Raw genomic sequence first — 24,589 nt, 5'->3', positions numbered from 1 at the left:
TCATGTTCTTTTATTAATTCCACAAACATATGTGTGTTTTATTTTGACCCCATAATTTGACCAGGATATTTTTTTCTTAAAATTGTTATTGTAAACACGCACACATGTAATCTACAAAACACATAAAAAATCCCTTTTAGTGTTCCCTAAACTCCCGTGCCATTACCAAGGAAAACACTCTCTACATTTTGAAATATTGCCTTCCAGGTGTGTGTGTGTGTGTGTGTGTGTGTGTGTGAGTGTGAGTGCACATGTGCAGATGGACACGGCTCTACTTATAATCAGACACATGCATGCACATACAAGTCTGTGTTCATTAAATCATATGAGTATTACAGGTTTCTCACAGCAAATCAAACAATGTTAAATGCTATAGAGAAAAACGAATAGACTCCCCCACTCCCCTCATAACACCCCTGAGGTGGACAACATGAGCAATGTGTGATCGTTCACACCTTTCTCTGCGGTCTATAAATATATGTGACAAAGTCTCCCACCATGATGCAATGAAACTAATAACAAAACCAGAAGCAGGCAGCTGTAGAACTCTCCCTTAGTTCAAAGAGGATCTAAAAAGAAAACTGGAATAGTTAGGAAATAATGGTAAATGGAAAATATTCCATATCAGAACCTATAAGAATCAGTTTAAGTGATCACAAAAGAAAAATCAAGTGCTTTTTACAATGAAAAATGAAAATAAAGTATCTAACTCAGGAATTTAGAAAATGAAAAACTTAAATCTTAAGAAAGCAAAAGATAGGAGTTAACAGTGAAATGTGGAAATCAATAAGTAAGAAAATAGAAAATGGTACCACTAATAAGTAAAATGAGCTATTTATTCAGGGGGAAAAAAAAGCAAAAAAAGACAATTAACTAATGTAATCAAGAAAAAAAAGGAAGAGAAAGCACAAATACACAAAACAAAAAGTCTTTAAAAAGCCACAGATGCAGAGGAAGTTGGTTTTTTTTGATACTTTTGGTTGTCAGAGACCTTTATTCAGTTTATTTTCATGTGGTGCTGAGGCTGGAGCCCAGGCCTGACACCCTGCTAGGAAGAGCCCTCCCCTGGGCCCCAGCCCAGCCGCAGAGGAAGTTTATAGAATTAAAACGGGTTCATTTCTCAGTTTCATGAATACAAATTGGGAATTAAACAGATAATTTTCTTACACACACACACACACACACACACACACACACACACACACTTATAATTAACGAAAACTGGTCCCAGTAAAGAGAAAATATTTAACGACTAATTACCAAACAGGAATAGAGAAGTGACCAAGGTCCAACTTCACAGAAGCATCGGGGCCAGAGAACGTCACTATAGAATTCTACTAAATCTATAAAGAACAGATTATTTCAAAACCTTTTTTTTTTTTTTTTTTTTTTGGTGGTGGTGGTGGTGCTGGGGATTAAACTCAGTCCTTGTGGATGCTAGGCAAGCCCTCTAGCAACTGAGTAGAGCCCCAGCCCCCCAAAATCTTTTTCTGAAGTAAGAATAACATTTATTCTAAAATTCTATAAAAGAATACCCCAAAATTTAAAAAGTCAGTCTTATTGAAGTAAAAGTTTAAATGAAATATTATAAACCAGAACTCAGAAGTGTAGTTAAAGAGTAATATACCTTGAGCGAATAATTCTGGGTTTTTTTGTGTCTTTATTTAGAATTGCATGACTGTCAATTTCAGAAAACCTATCAACATTGATCATCATACTCACTTGTCTATAAAGAAAAATCCTGTGGTCATTTTAGTTGATGTTTACAGGCAATTAGAAAACATTCAGCATCCATTCTTGATGTTTTTAATCTCTAGAAGTAAAGAATATTCCTGAGCTGGGGCTCAGTGGCAGAGCGCTGGCCTGGCATGTGCGAGGCCCTGGGTTCCGTCCTCAGCACCACGTAAAAATAAACAAATAAAGGTTTTATTAAAAAATGTTTAAAAAAGAATATTCCTTAACATAACAAGATATCTCTCATCCCCGCAGCATCATGGTTCACAAGGAAACAACCAAAACACCCAACAGTAAAGCAGGAAAAAAAGACTGAGGGTTAACATCACCCCCTCATTTAACACTTTCTGGAGACAGTAACCCACACAATTAGAAGAAAGAAATCAGGGATATAAAGTAGGTGATCATTATTCACAAATAACATAACGTACAACTGAAAAATCCAAGAGGATCAGCGGAAAGAGACTGCAAACAATGACAGGATTGAGTGAGGGAGGTCCCGAGTGTGAGACGGATGTGCACAATCAGCAGCCTTTCCCCCCAGCAGCCGCGGAGAGTCCAGCTGTGACGGTGGGATGGGCTTGGGAGCCCTGGAGTAGTGAGTGCAGGACGGGCCACCGTTGCACACTGCAGTAAACTCCATGACATTGTCACCTCGGCCACTCACACTGACAACCCTGTCTCCTCGATGATCGATCGACCTTAGCTTACCGCAGCAGTTTTACTTTACGGACTGGATTTTGAAATCTGACTCATAAAGCTTAAGACACAAACACATTGTACAGCTGTATAAAACAGATTGATATTCTATAGGCCTTTTCCTATTTTCAAATGTTCAAAAACGTCTTTTCTGTTAAAAACAAAAAAACAAAAAACCAGGGCTGGGCCGTGGCTCAGGGGTGGAGCACCCGCCTAGCTCGCGGGAGGCCCTGGGGTCCACACCACAGAAAACACCCCCCACTGGCCTGGCCTACCCAGGTCAGGGCCACCAGGGGCACTGTCCTCCACCTCGCGTCTCCTCGCCCTGGAAGGCCTTCAGGGCGCTGACCGTAGGGGACTGTGGTCTCCTGGGGGCACTGCCTCTCTCGGGGACCATCCTGAAGGACTCCCTGAGGCTTTCCTCCTGGAGATGTCACTTCAGTCACGTGCCCGCGGTGGCTTGGCTCCTTTGTTCACCATCCACGTGCCGTGAGCAGACGGTGCGCCATGAAGGTGCTTCTCTATCAATGACGAGATTCTGGGGTTGGGGTCGAGCTTTCTGAGGTCTACAAAGCTTCTTCTAAACCCTTGACTGTGAATTCTTTTTGAGTTTTTTTACTTCTCCTTCGGTTTCCTTTTCTGAGCTGGGGGTGGTGGCGCACACCTGTGATCCCAGTGACTTGGGGGCTTGAGGCAGGAGGATTGCAAGTTTGAGAGCAGCTTCAGCAACTTAGCAAAGCCCTCAGCAACTTAGCAAGACCCTGTCTCAAAACAAAAAGGACTGGGGACGTGGGTGAGTGGTCGGGCACCCCTGGGTTCCATCCCCAGTACCCACCAAAAAGTCCCCTTTTGCCTGGCTTTTCTGCAGCTGTGTCCCTCTCCCACTCCCCTTATAAAGGACAGGCCACCCGTGAGGAACCGAAACAGAGTCGTGGGCATATGGCTGCATGATATTCTGTTGTACAGATCACAATTCATTGATCATCTTCCTATTGATGACACTCAGGGTTTTTGTCTTGTCTTTCAGTTTGTGTTTTTTGATATGGGTGTAATTTTTCATAGTGGCCATTAGAAGATATAAATATAAAAAGTAGCCAGGCACAGTGGCGCACACCTGTAATCCCAGAGGCTTGTGAGGCCGAGGCAGGTGGATGAGAATTCAAGGCCAGCCTCAGCAATTTAGCAGGGCTGAAAGCAAATTAGTGAGACCCCATCTCAAAATAAAAAAAAAAAAAAAAACAGGCAGGGATGTGGCTCAGTGTTTAAGCACCCCTGGGTTCAATCCTTAGTACCAAAAATGAATAAATAAATAAAGGTGAACAATGGTGCTCACTTCAGCAGCACATCTACTAAAAAGTAAAACAATAAAAATATTGGAAGAAAACAATACCCTTAGGCCAAGGGAAATTTCTTAAACAATATTGGAAACTCGGGCAACTAAAAAGAAATGTTCACTTAACACTACATACAAATGTAAATTTTTAAGGAAAAAAAGCACTATAAACAAGAGACAAAGAAAGAATTGGCAGAAAATGTTTTTAATATTGAATTTATAGAAACAGAGTAGAATAGTAGTCACGAAGGCCATGAGAGGGGAGGGAAGACCCAAGGAGGTTGGATACTGGGTACCAAAGTAGAGTTAGACAGCAGGAGGAGGTCCTAGTGGGCCACAGCACAGCAGGTAACTGTGGCTGCAATAATGTGTCTATAAAATACATTTCTCTACATATGCACCCTATATTTAATAATGTGTTTCACAAATGCTGTACATGTCATATATTTAATAAGGAACTAGGAGAGAGGAGTTTTAAGATCCCCAATACAAAGAGATTATTGAGGAGCTGGGAATGCGGATTATCTTGGTTTGATCATTATACATTTGCTATATTAACACTCCCATACTCATAAATGCTGACAATAATCGTATGTCCAGTTTTCTTATTTTCTATGCTTTTTGTTTGTAGTGCAGAGGATCGAACCTAGGGCCTTCAGTCTGCTATGAAAATGTTTTGCCACTGAGCTACATACCCCAGCCCATGTGTCAGTTTTTAAAAGTTCAGCCAGGTGTGGTGGTGATGCTTCAGATTCCAGCTACTCAGGAGGCAGAGGTAGGAAGATCACAAGTTCAAGGCCAGCCTTGGCAATTTAATGAGCTCCTGTCTCAAAATAAAAAATAAAAAGGGCTGGAAATTTAGCTCAGTGGTAGAGCACCCCTGGTTTCAGTTCCCAGGACTGAAAAAAAAAAAAAAAGAGATTCTAAGCAACTCAGCGAGACACCTCTAAATAAAATCCGAATATGGCTGGGAATGTGGCTCAGTTGTTAAGTGTCCCTGGGTTCAATCCCCAGTACCAAAGGAAAAAAAAATAGCAGCTAGATTAATATCTCTAAGATAGAGAAAACTCCTAAAAGTTGAGTTTTACAAAAATGCAAAAACATGAACATGCAATTAATAAAAGAGGAAATACTAATGACCATAAACACATGAAAAGATCTTCAACCTCACCAGTCATGGAAATGCAAATAAAACCACAGTAAGATCTAATTCTTCATCTTTCAGATTGGCAAAAAAATGTAAAATACAAATAAATCCAACACAGGCAAGGGCGTGAGCAGATGCACACTATCCAGCATTCCTGGTGAACATCTAAATACCAACAGCTTTTGGAGAGCAAGATGATTAGGGTAGAAAAAGATTTAGTGTGCATATTCTTTGATCCAGAAATTCAGTTTAACTTAGGAAAAAGAACACTCTGTGAGCAGAGGCATTGGTGTGACCCACTCTTCTCTCCAACACACCTTGTTGGTTTGTGGTCCCACTTCCAGGCCACTAGACTCTTTTTTTAAAGATAGACACCATACCTTTACTTCACTTCTTTATTTTACGTGGTGCTGAGGATGGAACCCAGGGCCTCACGTGGGCGCGTGCTCTGCTGCTGAGCCCCAGCCCAGCCCCAGCGGGACTCCCATGCCCAGGCTCTCCTCCACCTCCACCGCAGCCCACCAAACGAGGGCCGGGAACAGGCAGACGGGCCTCAAGCTCTGGAAGGCTCCGTCTAGGGGTTCCCTGTGCTTTCAGGAGCTCAAAGCCAAGGACATCAGCAAAACGGACGTGAACTTCAAGTCCCCGCGGCTGCTGACAATGTGGAGGACACTGGTGGCACCTGGCAGAGGCTGCTGCGCCCTGGTCATCCTGCTGACGATTGTGGACATGCCGCCCGGTGGTGAGGACCCAGGGGAGAGGGCCTTCAGGGAACCCTGGGCTCACGGGGAGGGATGATTCCAAGTTTTGCTCTGTGTGTGTGTGTGTGTGTGTGTGTGTGTAAGAAAAGGGCCCACTCTTCCTGACACTTCCTCACTGGCACTAGTATCACTGCCTTCTCTGTCAGACATCCTCCCTCTGTATATGAAGAGAGCCTCGTCATCTGGGCTTTGACACGCTGCACGCTCATGAGATCTGGATTTGAAACCCACATGGTGCAATCTTGTCATGTTTGGCAACCCCATGACCTGTGCCTGGGTGACAATGACACCTGTCTCCAGGACTACAGGGAGGATGGGGTGTATAAGAAAGCATCCTAATAAAGACCCTCTATAAGTTCAATTTGGAGAATAGAAATGAATATATTTCTGAATTAATGGGGTTGCAGGTTTCCTCAGATAGGGCTGTAGGTGCTAAAGTACTCTTTTTATTTTTTTTTTAAAGAAAGAGAGAGAGACAGAGTGAGAGAGGGAGAGAATTTTAATATTTATTTTTTAGTTCTTGGCGGACACAACATCTTTGTTGGTATGTGGTGCTGAGGATCGAACCCGGGCCGCACGCATGCCAGGCGAGCGCACTACCCTTGAGCCACACCCCAGCCCTGAAGTACTCTTTTTAAATGTTTACCTTGTAGTTGTAGGTGGACACGCTCTCTTTATTTCACATCTCTGTGGTGCTGAGGTTTGAACCCAGGGCCTGGTGCATGCCAGGCGAGTGCTCCACCCCTGAGCCCCAGCCCCAGCCCCAGTGAAGTGCTCTTTTAAGGGAGTGGACTTAGCTAACCCTGGCCACCACCGAGGAGAAGCAGGCCCTGGGTGGGGGGGCAGCCAGGTCAGTACCCGTCTGGTGGACTCTTAGCAGAGCTGAATGTGGTCAACGCTTGGGTTTTGAAAGGAATCAAGGTTCAGGGAGCAGAGGGCGGACAGAAGAGCCTGCAGCATTGGGTCACAAAGTGTGAACTGCATGGAGGGACGTGAGCAGAGCAGGGGACACAGGCACGGCAGGTCAGTGGGCTGGAGAGTCAGGTCAAGGCACCTGGGGGGCCAGAGCGGCACCCCGGGTTCGTCCCACTGTCTGTCTTCTCCGTTTCTGTGTCCACGCTGTAGGTCACCTAGAGAGAAGGTCATCAAGTCTGCAGATTGGTACCAGCAAAGAACCATGGTCCCTCAATAACTAGTCTGCTTTTCCAGTCAGTCCTCGTTCTATTCCACAGGAAGGCCATTTTTAAATCTCTCTACTGCCGGAGGCCTCCGCCTCACCCTTCCGTTTCATAGAGAATGACCGGTGGTGTGGCTCTGTGGAGGGCAGGCCTGGGTCAGCACCTAGCACCCCCACAGCACCAAGAGCTGACAGGACCCAGGCGCTTACTCTAAGTCTCAACTCAAGGACTAAAACCTCTCGATGATGTTTTCCTGATTCTTTGGATAGATGCGAGAATCTCTAAGACCCCTCCATCACAGTGAGTGTGCTAGGATTCTCTGCTAATCTGTTTCTGTATCAGGCTGTAACTCTTGGTGACGCCCCCGCCTTGTCCGTCACATCCCTGGCCCGGTGCACAGTGTGGAAACTGAGCCGATTCACTGTCTCTGAACTCCCCTTCCCAGGTGCTCACGCTGCTCAGGGCACAGGAGCTAGGGAACTGGCCTGCAGTCAGTCAGAACTGGTCTCTTGGCTCCCAGGGTAGCGGCTAGGTGGGGCTAAAGACCTCCCGCGATGGAAGCAGCCATGTGGGCGCGAGCTGCTCACCTGGCCCCCCCCCCCGGGTAACGGGGTCTTCACCTTCCAGGAGGCCTCCACATCACCAGCTCAGCTTCCCAGCACGGAGAGCAGCTGACCTTGGTCTGTACGCTGCGGCACAAGAGAGAAGAAGCCGAGGGGTTCATCGTGTTTTTGTGCAAAGACCGATCTTGGAACTGCTCCTCTGAGGTCAGCCTGAAGCAGCTGAGACCCAAGAGGGATCCCGAGGTGGACGATGTCGGTGACAAGTCCTCTCAGCTGGTGTACACCATCAACAGAGTCACACCAGCCGACAGCGGGACCTACCAGTGCTGTGCCAGGAGCCAGAAACTGGGCCTGCACCTTCAAGGCCGTTTTTTCTCTGTTGTAGTCACAGGTAAGTCCCTGATACCCCTGATGCCCTCAGGCAGGCTGGGAGCAGGACTGACAGCTGGAGATAGGTGCTCTCCATCTTGGGGAAGGTCCTTCTTGTCACTCAATCCTTTGCCATCACACCCACTGGCAGAGAGTGCCATTTTCCAAAACACACATGCAAAGGAAATCTCATTGTCTTTAATTCAAAAAGTCTGGGCTGGGGCTGGGCTCAGCGGTAGCGCACTTGGCCAGCATGTGTGAGGCACTGGTTCCATTCCCAGAACCACATATAAATAAAGGTCTAGCAACAACTAAAAAAAAAAAAAAAATCTTGGGAGTGGCCAAGATTTATTGGGGGTGAAAAGAGCTGTCATTATAAATGGCTGGGGCTAGCAAAAACAGGTGCAGGTGTGGGCTTTAGGCTTCCTAACTCCTACTTTAGAGTTCTCCTTAAGATCTGGCTATATTCTAAAGAAGGCAGGGGGTGCATCTGAGATAAAATGGGGGCTTGACTTAAGGAGCATTTAGTTGCAAGAAACAGAAACCTACTCAAGCCACCACGGACTCAAGGGTGTGGGTAGAGATAGAGCAGAATATATAATACAGTTGCCTTCAGCTGTTTCTCAGAATCAGAAATCAGAAAGCTGGGGGGACAGGTGGTGTAGCTCTGTGGTAGAGCACGTGCCTCATGAGGGCAGGTCCTGGGTCCAGTACTAGTACCCCACAGCACCCAGAGCTGACAGGACGCAGGCACTCGGGACCGCGACCTCTCCAAGACAGCAAGGCCTCTGCGCATCTCCTGCATCTTGTGCGTGTCCTCTGGTCCATGACTACCTTGGCAGGCCTGCACATGGCCACCCAGCCCCAACTTCATCGTGGGCCCAGCAGAGGGTGCTTCTCTGTTCCTGTATTCCCAGACAATAGAGCAAGTCTTCCATATTCTGTGAAAAAAAACTATCCCCCCCAAATGTATCCAGCCAGACTACCAATCAACGTCAGCAGGGATCCTCTCAGCTATGAATGACAGAACACCTAGCCTTTCACGGGGACTTTAGAAGACGAACAGAGGGCTGTGCTTCAGTACAGCAAAACAGAAAACCAACAAGTGCATACATGGGCCCCAAGAACGTGGAAGAGGGAAGAGGGAAGGAAATTCTAGAATGAAAAGAGGCCAAAAAGGGGAAAAAGAGGAGAGCAAGAGAGGACTTTGGAAAGGAGAGCTCTGGGGGGTAAAAGGCAGTTAACAGATCACCTTTCTGAACCTATGACAAATTGATAAAAAGACTCATGACATGGACCTGGAAATCCTGTCAGCAAAAAATTAAAACCAGGTGTTTATTATTTCTAGAAAAAAATGAAATTTCAAAAAGAAACTGCACATTACTCTGCAAAAGTAACATTCACAGAATCTGAATTGGGCTGCGAGTAGAGTGCTGGCCCAGCATGCATGGGGCCCTGGGCCCAATCCCCAGCACTGGGAAGAGGGAACCATCTCATCACCACCGCAACAGAAGGCCGACAGGCCACGTTTAAGCTGCACTATGAACAAGTGGCAATGTGAGCATAGTACTTAGGGAATAAGACATTTAAGAGTTGGCAGCCATCATCTAGGGGATAAATCTAGGAGGATACAAGGACACTGCTAATATCATCTAAAAAATTCCAACACTGTCTTAATTATTAACTTCAAGAAAAATAAATTATCCTCTCCCCCCCCCCACCAAACGAAAAACCTAGTAAGGAGCTATTTGACAAATGTTTTCTTTGTATCCTCTGGTTGGTTACTAATTAATTAAGATTTTGTACTTCACTCTTTTTCTCTATCCCAGGGATTGGACTCGGGGGCACTCATCCACTGAGCCATATCCATATCCCAGCCCTATTTTGTATTTTATTTAGAGGCAGGTCTCACTGAGTTGCTTAGCGCCTCCCCATTGCTGGGGCTGGCTTTGAACTTATGATCCTCCTGCCTCGACCTCCCTCAGCCTCCCAAGCTGCTGGGATCCCAGGAGTGCGCCACCGTGCAGGGCTCCACTCCTTGGATCTAGTCTCTTCCCTGCTTCCTAGTGTCTTCCTGACCTAGCTGCAGACCTAGCTGCAGACCTAGCTGCAGACCTAGCTGCAGACCTAGCTGCAGACCTAGCTGCAGACCTAGCTGCAGACCTAGCTGCAGACCTAGCTGCAGACCTAGCTGCAGACCTAGCTGCAGACCTAGCTGCAGACCTAGCTGCAGACCTAGCTGCAGACCTAGCTGCAGACCTAGCTACCTAGCTGTGGCATCTGGTCCTGCTCTAACTACTGGCTCCTTCCTCAAACTCCCCCTCATTGGCTTCTGTACCTGTCCCCCTGGGTCCTCCCACCTATAGGATTTCTTTTATCTTCTTCTCTCTTCCATTTCTTCCTCTCACCTCTTGAGTCCTTCCTAAGACCCTTCACCCCTTCAACTTCCTCTCCCTCCCGTCTGCATCCACCCTCATGATCCATCCCTGTACCTCCTTGCAAAGGACCCATAAATTAACCTCTCGAGCTTTAACCTCTCTTTTTTAAATATTTACTTCTTTATTTTTAGGTGTAGATGGACACAACACAATGCCTTTATTTTCATGGGGTGCTGAGGATGGAACCCGGTCCACCTGTGCTAGCAAGCGCTCCAGGCTGAGCCACACCCCAGCCCTTAGTCTCTTTTGTTGAAACATCCCCATTGACAAATGGACTGGCTCCCAGATGCCTTACCGTCTCCTGGACGCCAACGCTACCCTCCCGAGCCCCATTTCTGCACAGGATTCTCCATGCAGACCTTGGTTCCGTTGATCCCAGCACAAAGTTCACACTGATGGGCGGGGCGGGAGAGTCAACCAGACCTTGATTCCATGGTTCTCATCCCTAAGCCAGTCAGTTACTTTGCTTCCCAAAGACGCTTCGCAAGTCTCTTCCTCCAACCCATCCTACATACTGCCACCAGGCACACTAAAATGCTAATTTGCATATGCCACACCACTACTGTTCAGAAAGTATAAGGCTTTTTTTTTTTTTTTAAATCCTGGCACTGGAGGCTCTGCAAAACTTTATTATTTTGTGAATACTCTCCTCTAATTAAATAAATGGTTACCCTTTTCCATTTGCCTAACAAATATTTATAATCTATCCCAGGTACAGTGCCAGGCCTTGGAGAAGAGTATGAGGTACAGTGTAGTCCTGGCTCCTTACAGCCTAGTATTCACATTCTCCTAATACATTCTAAGTGTTTCTGCTTGTGGTAGTTTTTCTTAACAAAGAATGCCTTTCTCATCCTTTCCGCCTATTTAAGCCTGAGAGCACATCAGGTAATCCCTAGCTGTGGAAATCAGGTTTCCTTTGGAAACTAGTAGGACTAGACAGGTAACAGGTGACATCACTAAACAAGGCTTTTCACATCATGAGTGCTTACTACGTGCCAGGCATTGTGCTGAATGTTACTTCATTTTCTCTCCACGTGCTCTTGAAGTAGGTGCTATAATTGCCCTGTGACAACTAAGTTCACCCAGCAAGTAGATGATAAAACCCACAGGTATTCTAACGTCCAAGATTTTAACTTACGTCACGTTCTTGATCCACTCCAGAAGAGGGTCTGTGAGTGAGTTGGGAACACACAGGTCCAGGGTGATTACGCTGTCTTAGCTGTCTCCGGCAGAACTCTGGAGTTCCCCCAAGGTCTCTTTGCAACCCTGGATTCTACAGTTATTGCTGCTTAAGTGTATCACCACCACCACCCGCGTTAAAAATACTTATTTGGACAATGAATTATGCTGGGAGGTATCCTTAGCGATCATGTGAGATGTTCTGAGATGATGCGAAAGGAGATGATTTGTGAAACCTTCCCTCGATCCATGATTCCTTTTTAAGACTTGGGGAATTATTGAATTTTCACACAAAATATTGTTTCATCTTTGAAAAATGAATGTAATATTCATGCATTTAACAAATAAGGAAGTGATACAGAAATGAGAATCCTGTACTTTTTTTAAGAGTTGTTTAATCAGGTTTTTATTGTTTAATAAGGTTTTATAAGTTCTGTCCTAAGTCGCCACACAGGGCAGAGTGCATTTCGACAGGGTGCACAGGTGGAGCGACCCTCTCATCCTTCCGGTTGTGTAATCCTCTCTGCCACGCCTCCCCTTTGAACCAGAGACGGGGAACTACACGGTGACAGGACTGAAACTGAGAACGCACCCCGAGGTCAGCCCGAGTGGAGGCGCCCTCAGCTCAGGTCTCCCACAGGAAAAGCCGTGGCTCTGGCTCTTCACAAGCCTGGTGGCCTTCCGAGGTATGTTCATGAGCAGGGGAGTGCTGTGCCTCTGCTGCCTTGGCTTTCTCCAGGAGGGGGAGGGAGATGTTCCTGGGGCCCTGGCTATCAACGGAGTCCAAGGTCCTGAAAACGCCCCAAGCTGGCAGTGGTGACGCGCCTCTGATCCCAGTGCCTTGCAGGCTGAGGGAAAGGGAGCAAGTTCAAGGCAGCCGGGCAGCTTAGTGAGACCACCTCAAAAATTCAGAAAGTAGGGCTGGGGATGTGGCTCAAGCGGTAGCGCGCTCGCCTGGCATGCGTGCGGCCCGGGTTCGATCCTCAGCACCACATACCAACAAAGATGTTGTGTCCGCCGAGAACTAAAAAATAAATAAAAAATTCTCTCTCTCCTCTCTCTCTCTCTCACTCTCTCTTAAAAAAAAATTCAGAAAGTAATGGGATGTGGCTCAGTAAGATTGGGAATCATCAAATTCTCACACAGAATATCATTTCATCTTTGAAGAATGAATGTGATATTCATGCACTTAACAAATAAGGAAGTGATACAGAAATGAGAATCCTGTACTTTTTAAGGGTTGTTTGTTCATAAGGTTTCGTGAGTTTTGTAGAGTGCACAGGTGGAGCAGCCAAGCACCCTGGTTCAAGTCCCACCACGGGGGACACACTGATCAGACTCCCTGCGGGGTAGGAGCGGAGGCCGTGGGGGAGGCAGGCCATGTCAGAAGTACTGGCTACAAGGTGAGGCCCGTGCCTTTACCTACTACAGGAAAAGGAAGCAGGCACGACAGGACTTGGGGAGGAGGGTCTTAACAGTGCAGCTGCTCAACAGAGGGGGGTCCGGACTGACTGTATAAATACTTAGTAGCTAAGTCCCCCGAGCACCATTTACAATGTGAAAGAGGGTTTTCCCCCTTAGATAAAAAAAAAAATCTGGAACTTCCAATAACTTTTCATTATGCTTTTGTATAACAAGTAACTGAGGCGCTTTTTCACCTGTCCTTGGCACTCTTTTCTTCTTCTTCTTCTTCTTCTTCTTTTTTTTGGTACTGGGGACTGAACTCGGGGCCACTCGACCACTGAGCCACATCCCCATCCTTTTTTGTATTTTATTTGGAGACAGGGTCTCACTGAGTTGCTAAGTGCCTTGCTAAATTGCTGAGGCTGGCTTTGAACTCGCGATCCTCCTGCCTCAGCCTCCCGAGCTGCTGGGATGACAGGAATGCGCCACTGCACCTGGCTGCCCTTGGCATTCTTAATTCCATTTTATTTAGGATTTCCTCAAATCACTAACTACCAGGTTGAATGTTACCAGAATGTAGGTTCTGAAAACACAAAGACCTGTCTTATTTACCCCAACAAAAAGACAACAGCTGACACATAGTCGGCTCTTAATAAATTTGTTAAAGAACTTTCTGTGATGGGTCAGATGCTTTCATGGTGAGTCATACAATCCCATACAAGCAAATATCCCAATTACTCATCAGGAAACAGTGATGACCTACTCTCTCTACCTCCATCATCATCTTCCAGAATCAGGACCAGCAAAACCTCCCTATGCCGGCCCCTTAACTGCAAATCATCAAACAGACATCTACCTTACCTTTTATCCCTGGGAAGGACTTGCTAAATGGAACTGCCAGTTTCCACATTTAAATACAACTCTACAGAAGTCTGACCCTTCCAACATGATTTATTGAATCCAAATGCCCTGGGATGGTTAGGCTACTGTTAATATTATTTTTTTTAACTGGACACAACATCTTTATTTTATTTATTTATTTTTATGTGGTGCTGAGGATCGAACCCAGGGCCTCAGACGTGCTAGGCTAGCGCTCTACTGCTGAGCCCCAGCCCCAGCCCCTAGGCTACTGTTATTAATAAAATAAATTTTATTTCTTCAGGTATAATAAAAACTCTAAAAGAGAAAATAGCCTAACCACAAAACCTTGCTCCTTGTAGTCCAGTATTCATGTTCACTAACCACCTTCAGCTCCCAAGTTGACCTAGAACAAGATCTCTGAGCTTTTGTCCTGGTCTCAGTCAGGTGAAAAGTGAACCCTAACATCTAATCATCTTTCTCCTATATTCAATTCAGGTAACTTTATAGGTACACTCACCCCCCAAAAAAGAAAGAAAACTCAACGCTGAATATTCGATTAAACATTAGGAAAATATGTACTATTTATCAGCTTCCTTTTCTTTATCCTCCTCTTCCAACTGAAGGCTCAGCAGAATTATGGAAGAGATAATGTTCAGTAGAATGAAAGTCCACATTTTCTTGGGTCCAGAAGGATCATATCGACCAAGTCACTGGGCTTGTGTGTAAGGAAAGGGAGGGGGTTCCCTGGAAGCTGGGTCAGTGCTTTTCCTGACTGAGGTCACTCTGCCAACAGCCCCTGCTGTATGTGGGGAGCCACCTGAACTCTCACCAGGTCTGCCCAGGGACACAACTCTGGTCTAACTAGAAGACACAGCGTACCCGGGGCCCGGAGCCGGCACCTGTGATGGCAGACACCCTGGAAGCTGAGGCAGGAGGGTACAAGTTCCAGGCTGGCCTCAGCAATTCAGTGAGACCTTCAGCAAATAAGCTGAGACCCTGCCTCAAAATAAAAAATGGAACACACTGGATGTAGCTCAGTGGTAAAACGCCGCTGGTGCCAATCCCCAGTCCTCCCCACAGGGAGGGAGGGGGGACAACGCGTATTCTACCTTTCCTTCCCCTTTCCACTCCCCTGGTCATCAAGGCCTAGGAAACCGTCCCAGGACAAGGACAGACTCTTACCGCGTGAGGTGTATTGCTGCAATTCCACAATGTGGGATAATAACACAAACTTTTCACCTTCTTTCCACAGCTTTATAAGCTTTGTGCCAGAAGAAACTTTTTAAAAAGTCACAGCAAGATGAATCTAACAACAGAAAAGACAACCCTGTGAGAGCTGAGAACAGAAGCTCAACGGCCGGAGTCTGGAGCAGTACCTGAGGGTCAGTGGGTACATCCCCGACACCCCTCCTACTGCCAGAGAGGACCTGCCTTTTCCCCACATTCGCACCAGTAAATTAAAAAACAGAAAGTGTGTGTGTGTTTTACCACAGAACTTTTCTCCATCCTCCCACAAAACCGCAAAATAAGCAAGTCAAAAAATTGAGAACACCAATTTTTTTCTGGAAGAAATTTTATTTTACACTATAAACGAAAGACAGAAGAACCCAGCAAAGACGGTGAGAGGAGAGGCGGGCCCGGCCCGACTGGCTGGGTGGGAAGGAAGGACGTGAAGACAGACGTGCCCCGCAGCAGCACACAGTGCAGACCAGGGCAGACCTGGCTGTCCAGCTCCAACCCAGCGTTTGCCGCTTCCGTAGCCACTTCCCCCTCTTTTAACTCAACGCCCAGGGCAGTACTCGCAGTCTTTGTTTCCTAAACTCAAAACCCCCTGGTCTTTGGATAGATCCCCTGCCATGGGTAAGCAGAGGAGGGCAGGATATTTCCAATCACTGAACGACCCGACAAGACGGCACATGTTTAGCTGGAGCTGAGGGCAAGTCCTCAAAAGGCAGACGCCTTGGGATGACGGACCTACCAAATGTGAGAAGTCGGGTCGTGGGCACCAAGAGAGCTAAGGCTAAAAGACATCAGTAAGAGCCTCATTAAGGACGGTCTTGAAACTCAAATTAAGAATTTTGGATACTGTTAACAGGAGGATCACAAGTTTGAGACCAGCCTCAGTAACCTAGCAAGACCTGTCTCAAAATAAAATTTAAAAAATGGACTGGGGACGTAGCTGAGTGGCAGAGAGCCCCAGGATTAAACCCCTAGTACCCACCACACACACACACACAAAGGTCTGTATTTGTATTTGGATATTACATCTATATTTCAACTGGATATAGATTTGATATAGCAGATAAGGATAAATCGGTTTAAAAATATTACTGATACCCTTTTTGTTATAATACTCATTCATCAAAAATACTAAAACTGGGTGGGGCTGGGTTGTGGCTCAGTGGTAGAGCACTTGCCAAGCACATGAGAGGCCCTGGGTTCAAACCTCAGCACCACATTAAAAAAAATGAATAAAATAAAGCTATTTTTAAAAATACTAAGACTATAGTTGTCATCTTGTTGGGAAGGAATCTAATGATTTGGGAGCCTTAAAAATGGTACTTTTAGTCAGGCCTGGTGGCGCACACCTATAATCCCAGCGGCTCAGGAAGCTGAGGCAGGAGGATCGTGAGTTCAGAGCCAGCCTCAGCAAAAGCGAAGCACTAAGCAACACAATGAGACCCTGTCTCTAAGTAAAATACAAAACAGGGCTGGGATGTGGCTCAGTGATTGACTGCCCCTGAGCTCAATCCCTGGTACCAAAAAAAAAAAAAAAAAGTATTTCTCACCAGGGCGTGATGGCACACACTCCTGTTATCCCAGTTACTCAGGAGGTTAAAGTAGGAGGATTGGAAGTTCGAGGACAGCCTGGGCCACTTGGCAAAACCCTGTCTCAAAAACAAAACAAAAAAAGAGCCGGGGATGTGGCTCAGTGGTAGAGCACTCCAGCCTGTGCAAGGCCCCCCATGGCTCCCACCCCACTTCCGTGGGTACCGTCCAAGCATAACTTGCCAGCAAAACACAGAAAGTCTGCATGTTGAAAAAACCTTAAGGGTGGACGCCTGCGATTCCTCATCTGTGACAGCACAGGAGTGTGTCCTCATAATGTCTTTAGGATCCACCAAGGGCTATATTCTCGTTCTGGAAAGTATCTCCAGCTTCATACACTGTCTTCTTTGTTTTCTATTTTAAACCATTGGAGGAACCCAGTGGTTCCCAGCCGAGTGCCGGAAGGCTGACGTCACTGCAAGCCAAACCCTGCCCCCCCCACTTTTAATTTTTTTAGTTATAGATGGCACAATACCGTAATTTTATTTATAACCTAGGAGATTCATTCTGGAAACTCTCAATGTGAGTACTGTCTCCTATAGGTCATCTTCAATTTTTAAATCACTAGACTATTCTTGTAAAGAGCACCTTTATCATTCTGTCTCTACCACTGAGGGCAAAGAGGATTAACTCCTCAACATCCAAATATCTATCTGAATACACATCCTGCTCCTTCTCCTCCTAAACTCTTCCTACCTGCTTGTATCAGCTCTAGCAACCCGTGGTGAAGTGCCCCTCCCTTACAACGCCCCAAGGCTGCTTCACTATGATTCAGAACACAGATCATGCTTTCCCCTGCCTGATTTTGTTAAGATTGATAGATTCCACGTGTATTTCTTGAGCAAACACCACCTGGAGACCAGAGAAAGCAGAGCATGCAGAAGGTCATGAAAGATATGATTTGGTGATGAAGAAATTTAGGGCTGGAGTGCAGCTCAGTGGTAGGGAATGTGCTCAGCATGTGTGAGACTTTGAGCTTGATCCCCAACACCACATAAAAAGATCTTTACGTTAATAGGCCAGTGTGTTGAGTTAACTATATATAGGATCAATGGATGACGAACGCCATTTCCTCTCAATCCTGAGAAACAACCAGATTCTTTCTTCACCACCTAAGTCTACAGGGCCCCGCAGAGAACTCAGGCACACACCGGCCTGACCCACATGAACAGGAAAGCGTGGACTGGGAGGCTGCGGCCCTTCTACGCCGCTGCACACCATATTCCTTCTTCCTCCAGGTGAAAGGTGTGTATGTGTGCGGCTGTGAGTGTCATGTTGGGATGTGAGGTCTCAGTCCCAAAGGCTCAGGGGTGAGACAGTGAATACTGTTCAGAGGTGCAATGACTGGACTGGGAGCGCTGGAATCCAGTCAGTGGTCTGCCACTGAGAGGGACTAACGAGGTGGTAACTGGACACGTGGGGTGGCTGGCGGAGGTGGGGGCGTAACTTTGTGGTCTTCACTTTGTCCCTGATGAGCGGAGCTCTCCCTCCTTGCTGGCTGCTGTGTCCTGAGCTGCGTTCCTCTGCTGCGCCCTTCCACAATGACGGTCCACCTCTCCTCAGGCCCAAAGCTACGGAGTCAGCCTGAACCTCTAAACCAGGAGCCAAAACCAACTTTCCCCCTCTTCAGTTGCCCCGTCAGGTCTCTTGGTCACAGAGATGCAGGACTGACGGAAACAGGGAGTACGTACGTCATTTATATACGCACACACAGACATGAACGTGCATTACAAGACCTGAGCCAGGACTTTTTCTCCTAATACTATTTAATCAGAGGGAGACATGCTGGAGTTAGAGAACCCTTCTTCCCTAAAACTCTTCCTGCTAACCTGAGAACCAGTCACTGAGCAGAGCGCCACTCAGAGAAAACACTCCTCCAGCCCCACGCAGCCAAGGTGGCTCCAAGTTACAACGAGCTGAGGGAGCTATTGAGTCAACACCATTCCTACTTCCTTGGCCTAAAATTGTTACTTTTATCATGAATTTATACATTATTAAAAGAAAGAGCCAAGGAGCTCTAAGTAATAGGGACAGTATGACACTCTGGAGTCTTCAGAAACAAGCAAGAGAAACTCTTGAGGAAAATTAAAGTTTTAATGCTAGGATTATCCTTCTCCCAATTCATTAGCTCTAAACCTTCCCATCCAGCTCTCCAGTTCTGCTGGCCAAACTAACCCACATGAAGACAGATGAGACCAACCCACCTGGAAGCCACCTGGGAAGCAATGACACTGGGTGGACAAGAAGGCTCTACCTACACAGACCCTCAACTTCCAAGGCTACCATCTCAAGGGCATCTTTCCAGTTATGTGCAAATCAACAGTTCCCTTCATCCTTAAACTGTAAACACACAAAAAGACAGACATATATAGTCCATATATACACGTACACACACACACACACACACACACACACACACACACACACACACAAATGACAAAGAGAAATCATTCATGATGGAGGAATAAGAAAGCAATCGGTTTACCCTGCATGGAATTCAAAGGCTAGGCCAGTCAACATGAATATAAAAGCCTCCAGTTCACACTAAGGGTTCACGTCCTAAAATTAACAAAGGTCCTTTTAAGGGAAAATTATTTCAATAAAATGTGTGATACTTAAAAAGGGAGAAAAATAAAAATAAAATCGCAACAGTTTTCTCTTTGACAATTAGTAAAATGTTGATTAGAGCAACTGATTCAATCATCTCTTATTTGATTCTTTTTTTGTTTGTTTTTTTTTTTTTTGGGGGGGGGGTACTGGGGACTGAACTCAGGGGCACTAGACCCCTGAGCCACATCCCCAGGCCTGTTTTGTATTTTATTTAGAGACAGGGTCTCACTGAGTTGCTTAGTGCCTTGCTTTTGCTGAGGCTGGCTCTGAACTCACGATCCTCCTGCCTCAGCCTCCTGAGCCACGGGGATTACAGGTGTGCGCCACCACGCCCAGCTCTTCCTTGATTCTAATAAAGTGTCTAGATTCCTAAGTATGTACAGCCTTTCAGCGTACAGGAATGAACACATGAAAAATCCAGGTTATCTAGCCTTCCACTACGTGGGCAGGACATCTAAACTGTTTTGAAATATTTAAGAGCAAGGCATTCCAAGAAATTAATTCTTAAAATCCATGTTCTGGTGTTAGACCACTGAACCTAAAATGTTTTTTCCTAGAATGGGAGGCATCTCAAGACTTCCAAGTTAATTTAGGTTAAGAAGGAAAAACACAGAAGTTATGCACACACAACATATCATTACCACTGAGATCTCTTAAGCCAAGACAGACATATCTCAAAGACTGTTCACTTGGAAAAATATAAGTAGGATGAGGATCACTGTGTGTGTGATGTGTAAGCAGACAACCTTGTAATGGTTGATTTTGTGTGTCAATTTGAGTAGGCTACAGGATGCCCAGATATTTGTTCAGACGCTGTTCTGGCTGTCAGGTAATCCACTCTTGGTATCCAGAATTAAAATCACCATACCATAGTGATACAGTAGCGAATGTGTAACAGCCAAGTTATGGAACCAGCCCAGGTGCCATCAACAGATGACTGAATTAAGAAAATGTGGTATATACATACAATGGAGTCCTACTCAGTCATAAATAAAATCATGGCATTTGTGGTACATAAATAGAACTGGAAAACATCATGCTAAATGGAATAAGCAGACTCAGAAAGTCAAGGGTCAAACGTTTTCTCTCATATGCAGAAACTACAGCAAAGTAAAGGGGAACAAAGGGTTGGATCTCACAAAAACAGAGGGAAGACCAGTGGAGGAGGAGGAGACTGGAAGGAGAAGGAAGAGGAGAAAAGAAAGAAAACGTGGGATGAATGTGACAAGATCACCCTTTGTACACACGTAAATACACCCCAGGGAATTCCACCTTGATGCATAGGTGTGTGTGAGTGTGTGTGTGAGAGAGTGAGAGAGAGAAAAGCACCAATTAAAAATGAATAGATAAATAAAGGGCACCAATGGAGTAAAGGCAGGAGAGCAAGGGGGGAGAGAAGCAGCAGGTGGGGCCTGAGAGGAAGCAACTTAAACCCCAAGGGTGTATGACCGTGTCAGAAGTGAACTACTCTGTATCATTACAACGCACTAATAAGCACTTAAGTCATGATGATAATAATAATAATAAAATAACAATGACCATTATTCTGGTGTGTTCTGGGTGACGCGGACATCAGAGCGGAGCAGACTGCTGACCCTAGGGTGGGAGACCCCATCAGTGAGAGGCCTGGACAGAACCAAAGGCTGACACCCCCCACTCAGAGGGAGCTCGTGCCTGGGGGCTTAGGCTGGGACTCAGGTGCCCTATTGTCTGGGCTGGTATCCAGACTGGAACTCACTCCCTGGCTGTGGGTCTGGGTGCGCAGGCTTCAGACTTGGACCGAAACCATACCGACTGCTTTCCGAGATTTGTAGCTGGTCCACTGCAGAATCTGCATGAAGGTGCAAGTCACTTCCTTATATAAAGAACTCTATATCACACGTATGTCCTGTTGGTTGTGTTTCTCTGAAGAACTCAAACTCCTTAACATAAAATCATCTGGAAGCCCGAGATGCTGCCCATTATAGGAAGAAACACTACAAATTCACAGGTGGGATGAGTCTCATGGCCCCTATCAGTGCAAAACACGTGAAGAAAACTTCAGACAATTTAGTCTGGTGCTTGCTATATTCTACATTAAAAAGGCAGATTCCTATTTAGCACTTTGCTTCCATTCTTTGTGAAACTACTCCTATCCTTTAGTTCTCTAGTTGTAACTAACCCCAGCCTGTCTCAACATTACACATCAACAGACAAAAATCTCCAAGCTGTCAGAATTTTTCCAAGATGGCCGATACTGCTCTACTTGAACACTGCAATGGGCCTCCACTCCACCCAACAGTGGTGAAATACCGGTGACACACTCTCGCCTGCCCACGTCCTCCCAGGCTGCAGTTCTGGCTGACCACATGACCAGATCACATCCCCAGGGGGCCACCGCCACAGAGGTCGAGAGCGCACGAGAAATCATCTCTCACCCTCTGGGTCCACCTGGGCCGGACCTCCGGGTCACGACTTTTAGAGCAGGCTCAAGTTCAGCAGGCTACTCTTCCCACTTTGTCTTCCCTTTCCAACTCTGTCATCCCTTAGCAAAGAACAAGGAGACCTTTAGCCCCTCCCTCACCCCTAAACCAGTGACAGTCAACAAAAAAGAGATTCACCAGAGAGTGGCAGTCTTGCTCTGATCATTCTAAACTCCAAAAAACTGATATGACCATATAATGGTGCCACTTTTAATACACCACAGCTGCTGTATGTCCCCACCGTGTCCTTTTAAGACTCTGAAGTGCAAACAACATTGACACCCTTTCTTCATTTATTCAACTTTAAACACTTAAAGAGCACACATATGGGACACTGTAAGGCCTACCTCTTCCAGGCCAAGTTGTTTTGGGGGCATGATCACATTAATCAGTTTGATTCTAAGTATTGCCAGAATCAAAGCAGAACAGAAAAGCTTCCAAGACGAACAACGGGTTTTAAAGATTAAAAGACAATGTAAAATCTCAATTCCTAAAGAGCACTGAATTACCAAAAGCAGTGAACTGGATATGGAAGCAGTATGAAATAATTATATTTCTATAAGAGAAATTATATTAAGGTTCTTAAGACAAACAGTAAACAATGAGTTAAGGATCATAGAAAAAAAAATCACAGAACTTAAGATTTTAAACATCTGTCTTTCTGACGCTACTTGCTGCCCAACTCATTCCCAGAAAGGAACCAGAATCAGATTCCCACCAGCACAAGACTCTCAAGACATGTCATGTTTCTAGGGAAACTGCACCTTTCAAAAATTAAAAAACTAAAGTCTACGACAGGTTACTTTTTCCTTTCCACTGTAATTTTTCTTTGATTTGTGCTCTAAGGATTAAAACAAAACAAGATCATTAGTCTCAAATTCCTGAATCAATCTGACATCACCTTATTGCTAATGTGGTCAAAAGTAGATGCTTCTGTACAATAAAGACAATAGGACTCGATGTCAGCAGGACTCGAGGGCTCTGGTTCCTCTGCGTTCACTGTAAATATAGTAACGATGGGGCTGAAGAAGGAGGTGGGAACATCCACCACAAGTAGACATGACAGACAGCAGGACCCTCGCTAGACTTCAAGGAACTGATTCTCTTCAGGCAGGGGCAAACCCACATAGTTAAGTTTCACACTTAAAAAATTATCACTCTGAATTCAGGAGTAAGAGGCATTTGGTTGTAATACAATTCAATCAGTAGGTACTAACTTTAAATTTAGAGAAGAAAAACACTCATTGCGTTAATATTATGGGTTGGGGTTTCTTATGTGATTCCTAAATCCACCTACTATCTTTTGTTTTGATAGAATCTATAGCTATGTTTTAAGAAGACTACCACAGACAGCCCTGGTTCAGGTGTGATCTTTAGTTTCAGAAAGTCCATCGATCGTGCAGCTGGCTGTCATTGCTAAATCTGTTGCTGGCAGAGGCCTCAGAGCTCTGGGTTTGCCCGCGTAGAATCCTCACCATTTAGACTCTTCCTACATACAGGACATGTGTCATGCTGAAACAGAAACATATTAATCCATATGAATATCCCGTCCTGAGAATGAGGGTTCTGAGCTCTTAAGAAACCTGGAAGTTAAACATCTAAAATCATGACTCGACACCCAGAAAGACAAAAAGACCAGGCAGCTCCTCCACAGAGTTGGGCTCCAAAGACGTGAAGCCAGGATGCCTCCCAAACAACACTTCAAGCAAAATCAACAGAACTCTAGGCCAGCATTGAATAATAAGTGACACTCTCCCCCATTACTCCATTGGAGGTCCAAACACGACTAACTAGAAAGAGCAACCTGAGACACGACAGGAGCCGTAACTGCTCATGCTCTTCCATGCCATGCACACAAAGGGTCAGCAAACCTTGGCAGGTCACCCGCTCTGCTCAAACCATTCACCTCACCCACGTAGCACAGAAGCAGCCACAGAACCACAGTCTGTGCACACATCGGCACGGCTTGTGTACCAACGGGCCTTTACTGACAAACTCAGCTGGCAGGCCACAAGGCCTGTGGGTTACAGTTTGCTGATTTCTGGTCAAACAAGTTCCCAAGAGATGGTAGTCTAACAGAACAGTGATGGTAGTACTGGGAGTCAGTCATGGTTTATGGGGCTAAAATCTGACTTATCTGGCTCTTACATGAACTGATGACTACATCTTTACTCTGAGCCATCTCCACAAGAAAATGTCCCTTACATGATGCCTCACTGCAGATGACAGCTGGCTCTACTCACCAGTTCTAACCATGGCACAATACAGCTGCTGTGAAAGAAGTGATTGCAGGGTAGCTGCCGCACTTCCTCTTCAACTGTGTAATCTTCTTTGCAAACTGGACATTCTAAACCCATATCTGTTGGAGGAAGAAATGCCTTTTATTCATTTATCTCTCTATTTATTTATTTTTATCGATCCCGTTTTTTTAAATACACGACAGCAGAATGTATTACAATTCAAGAAATACCTCTTAAAGTAATAAACAAAATGAAGGAAAAAAAGAATGTCTCTTACAACACAAGGAACGCAAAAGAAAGGACACAAGAGACAAAAGTAAAGCTGCATCTAGGTGGGAGGCAGATAAAGAGCCTAAACTGTAAGCTGGGCGTGGTGGCGCGGGCCAGCGCCCACCTAGGATCCCAGTGGCTGGGGCGGGGCGGGCTGAGGCAGGAGGATCCCAAGTTCAAAGCCAGCCTCAGCAATAGCAAGGCCCTAAGCAACTCAGTGAGACCTGCCTCTAAATAAAATACAAAATAGGGCTGGGGGTGGGGCTCAGTGGTTGAGTGCCCCTGAGCTCAATCCCTGGTGCCCCGGGCCCAAAAGCATGAACTGTGTTTCAAAATGGCGGGTAGAAAGGTCGTAATAGACAGGGACATGAAAAGCAGAACCAGGAATGGGACCTACTCCAACATGATCTAGACCATGATAAGTCCATTCTGTAATGCAAAAGGTTGGAAGAAATAAACAGGCTTGGGTGATCTGGTGAAGAAACCAGGAAAGCATCTTCTCCAATGTGTGA

At 45.7% G+C, this 24,589-nt stretch overlaps 2 protein-coding genes across 2 annotated transcripts in view; one reads left to right on the top strand and one right to left on the bottom strand.

Annotated features, from left to right (window-relative positions):
• Nucleotides 1-22,326, top strand: part of Cd160 (CD160 molecule) — a 31,360-nt gene extending 9,034 nt beyond the window's left edge. The window contains exons 2-4 of the mRNA XM_077791018.1: nucleotides 5,511-5,655; nucleotides 7,480-7,806; nucleotides 14,919-22,326. Coding sequence (XP_077647144.1) covers nucleotides 5,574-5,655; nucleotides 7,480-7,806; nucleotides 14,919-14,926 — 417 coding nt within the window. The 5' untranslated portion in view covers nucleotides 5,511-5,573 and the 3' untranslated portion in view covers nucleotides 14,927-22,326. The remainder of the gene's footprint in view (nucleotides 1-5,510; nucleotides 5,656-7,479; nucleotides 7,807-14,918) is intronic.
• Nucleotides 22,327-22,739: 413 nt separating this feature from the next.
• Nucleotides 22,740-24,589, bottom strand: part of Rnf115 (ring finger protein 115) — an 81,766-nt gene continuing 79,916 nt past the window's right edge. Inside the window, exons 8-9 of the mRNA XM_026380991.2 lie at nucleotides 23,811-23,926; nucleotides 22,740-23,079 (exon numbers count right to left, since the gene is read on the bottom strand). Coding sequence (XP_026236776.2) covers nucleotides 23,008-23,079; nucleotides 23,811-23,926 — 188 coding nt within the window. The 3' untranslated portion in view covers nucleotides 22,740-23,007. The remainder of the gene's footprint in view (nucleotides 23,080-23,810; nucleotides 23,927-24,589) is intronic.

Source organism: Urocitellus parryii, chromosome 11 (assembly GCF_045843805.1).
Source record: "Urocitellus parryii isolate mUroPar1 chromosome 11, mUroPar1.hap1, whole genome shotgun sequence".
Classification (NCBI taxonomy): domain Eukaryota; kingdom Metazoa; phylum Chordata; class Mammalia; order Rodentia; family Sciuridae; genus Urocitellus; species Urocitellus parryii.
The sequence above is the reverse complement of the archived record's forward strand: the minus strand, read 5'-3'. Positions and strand labels throughout refer to the sequence as shown.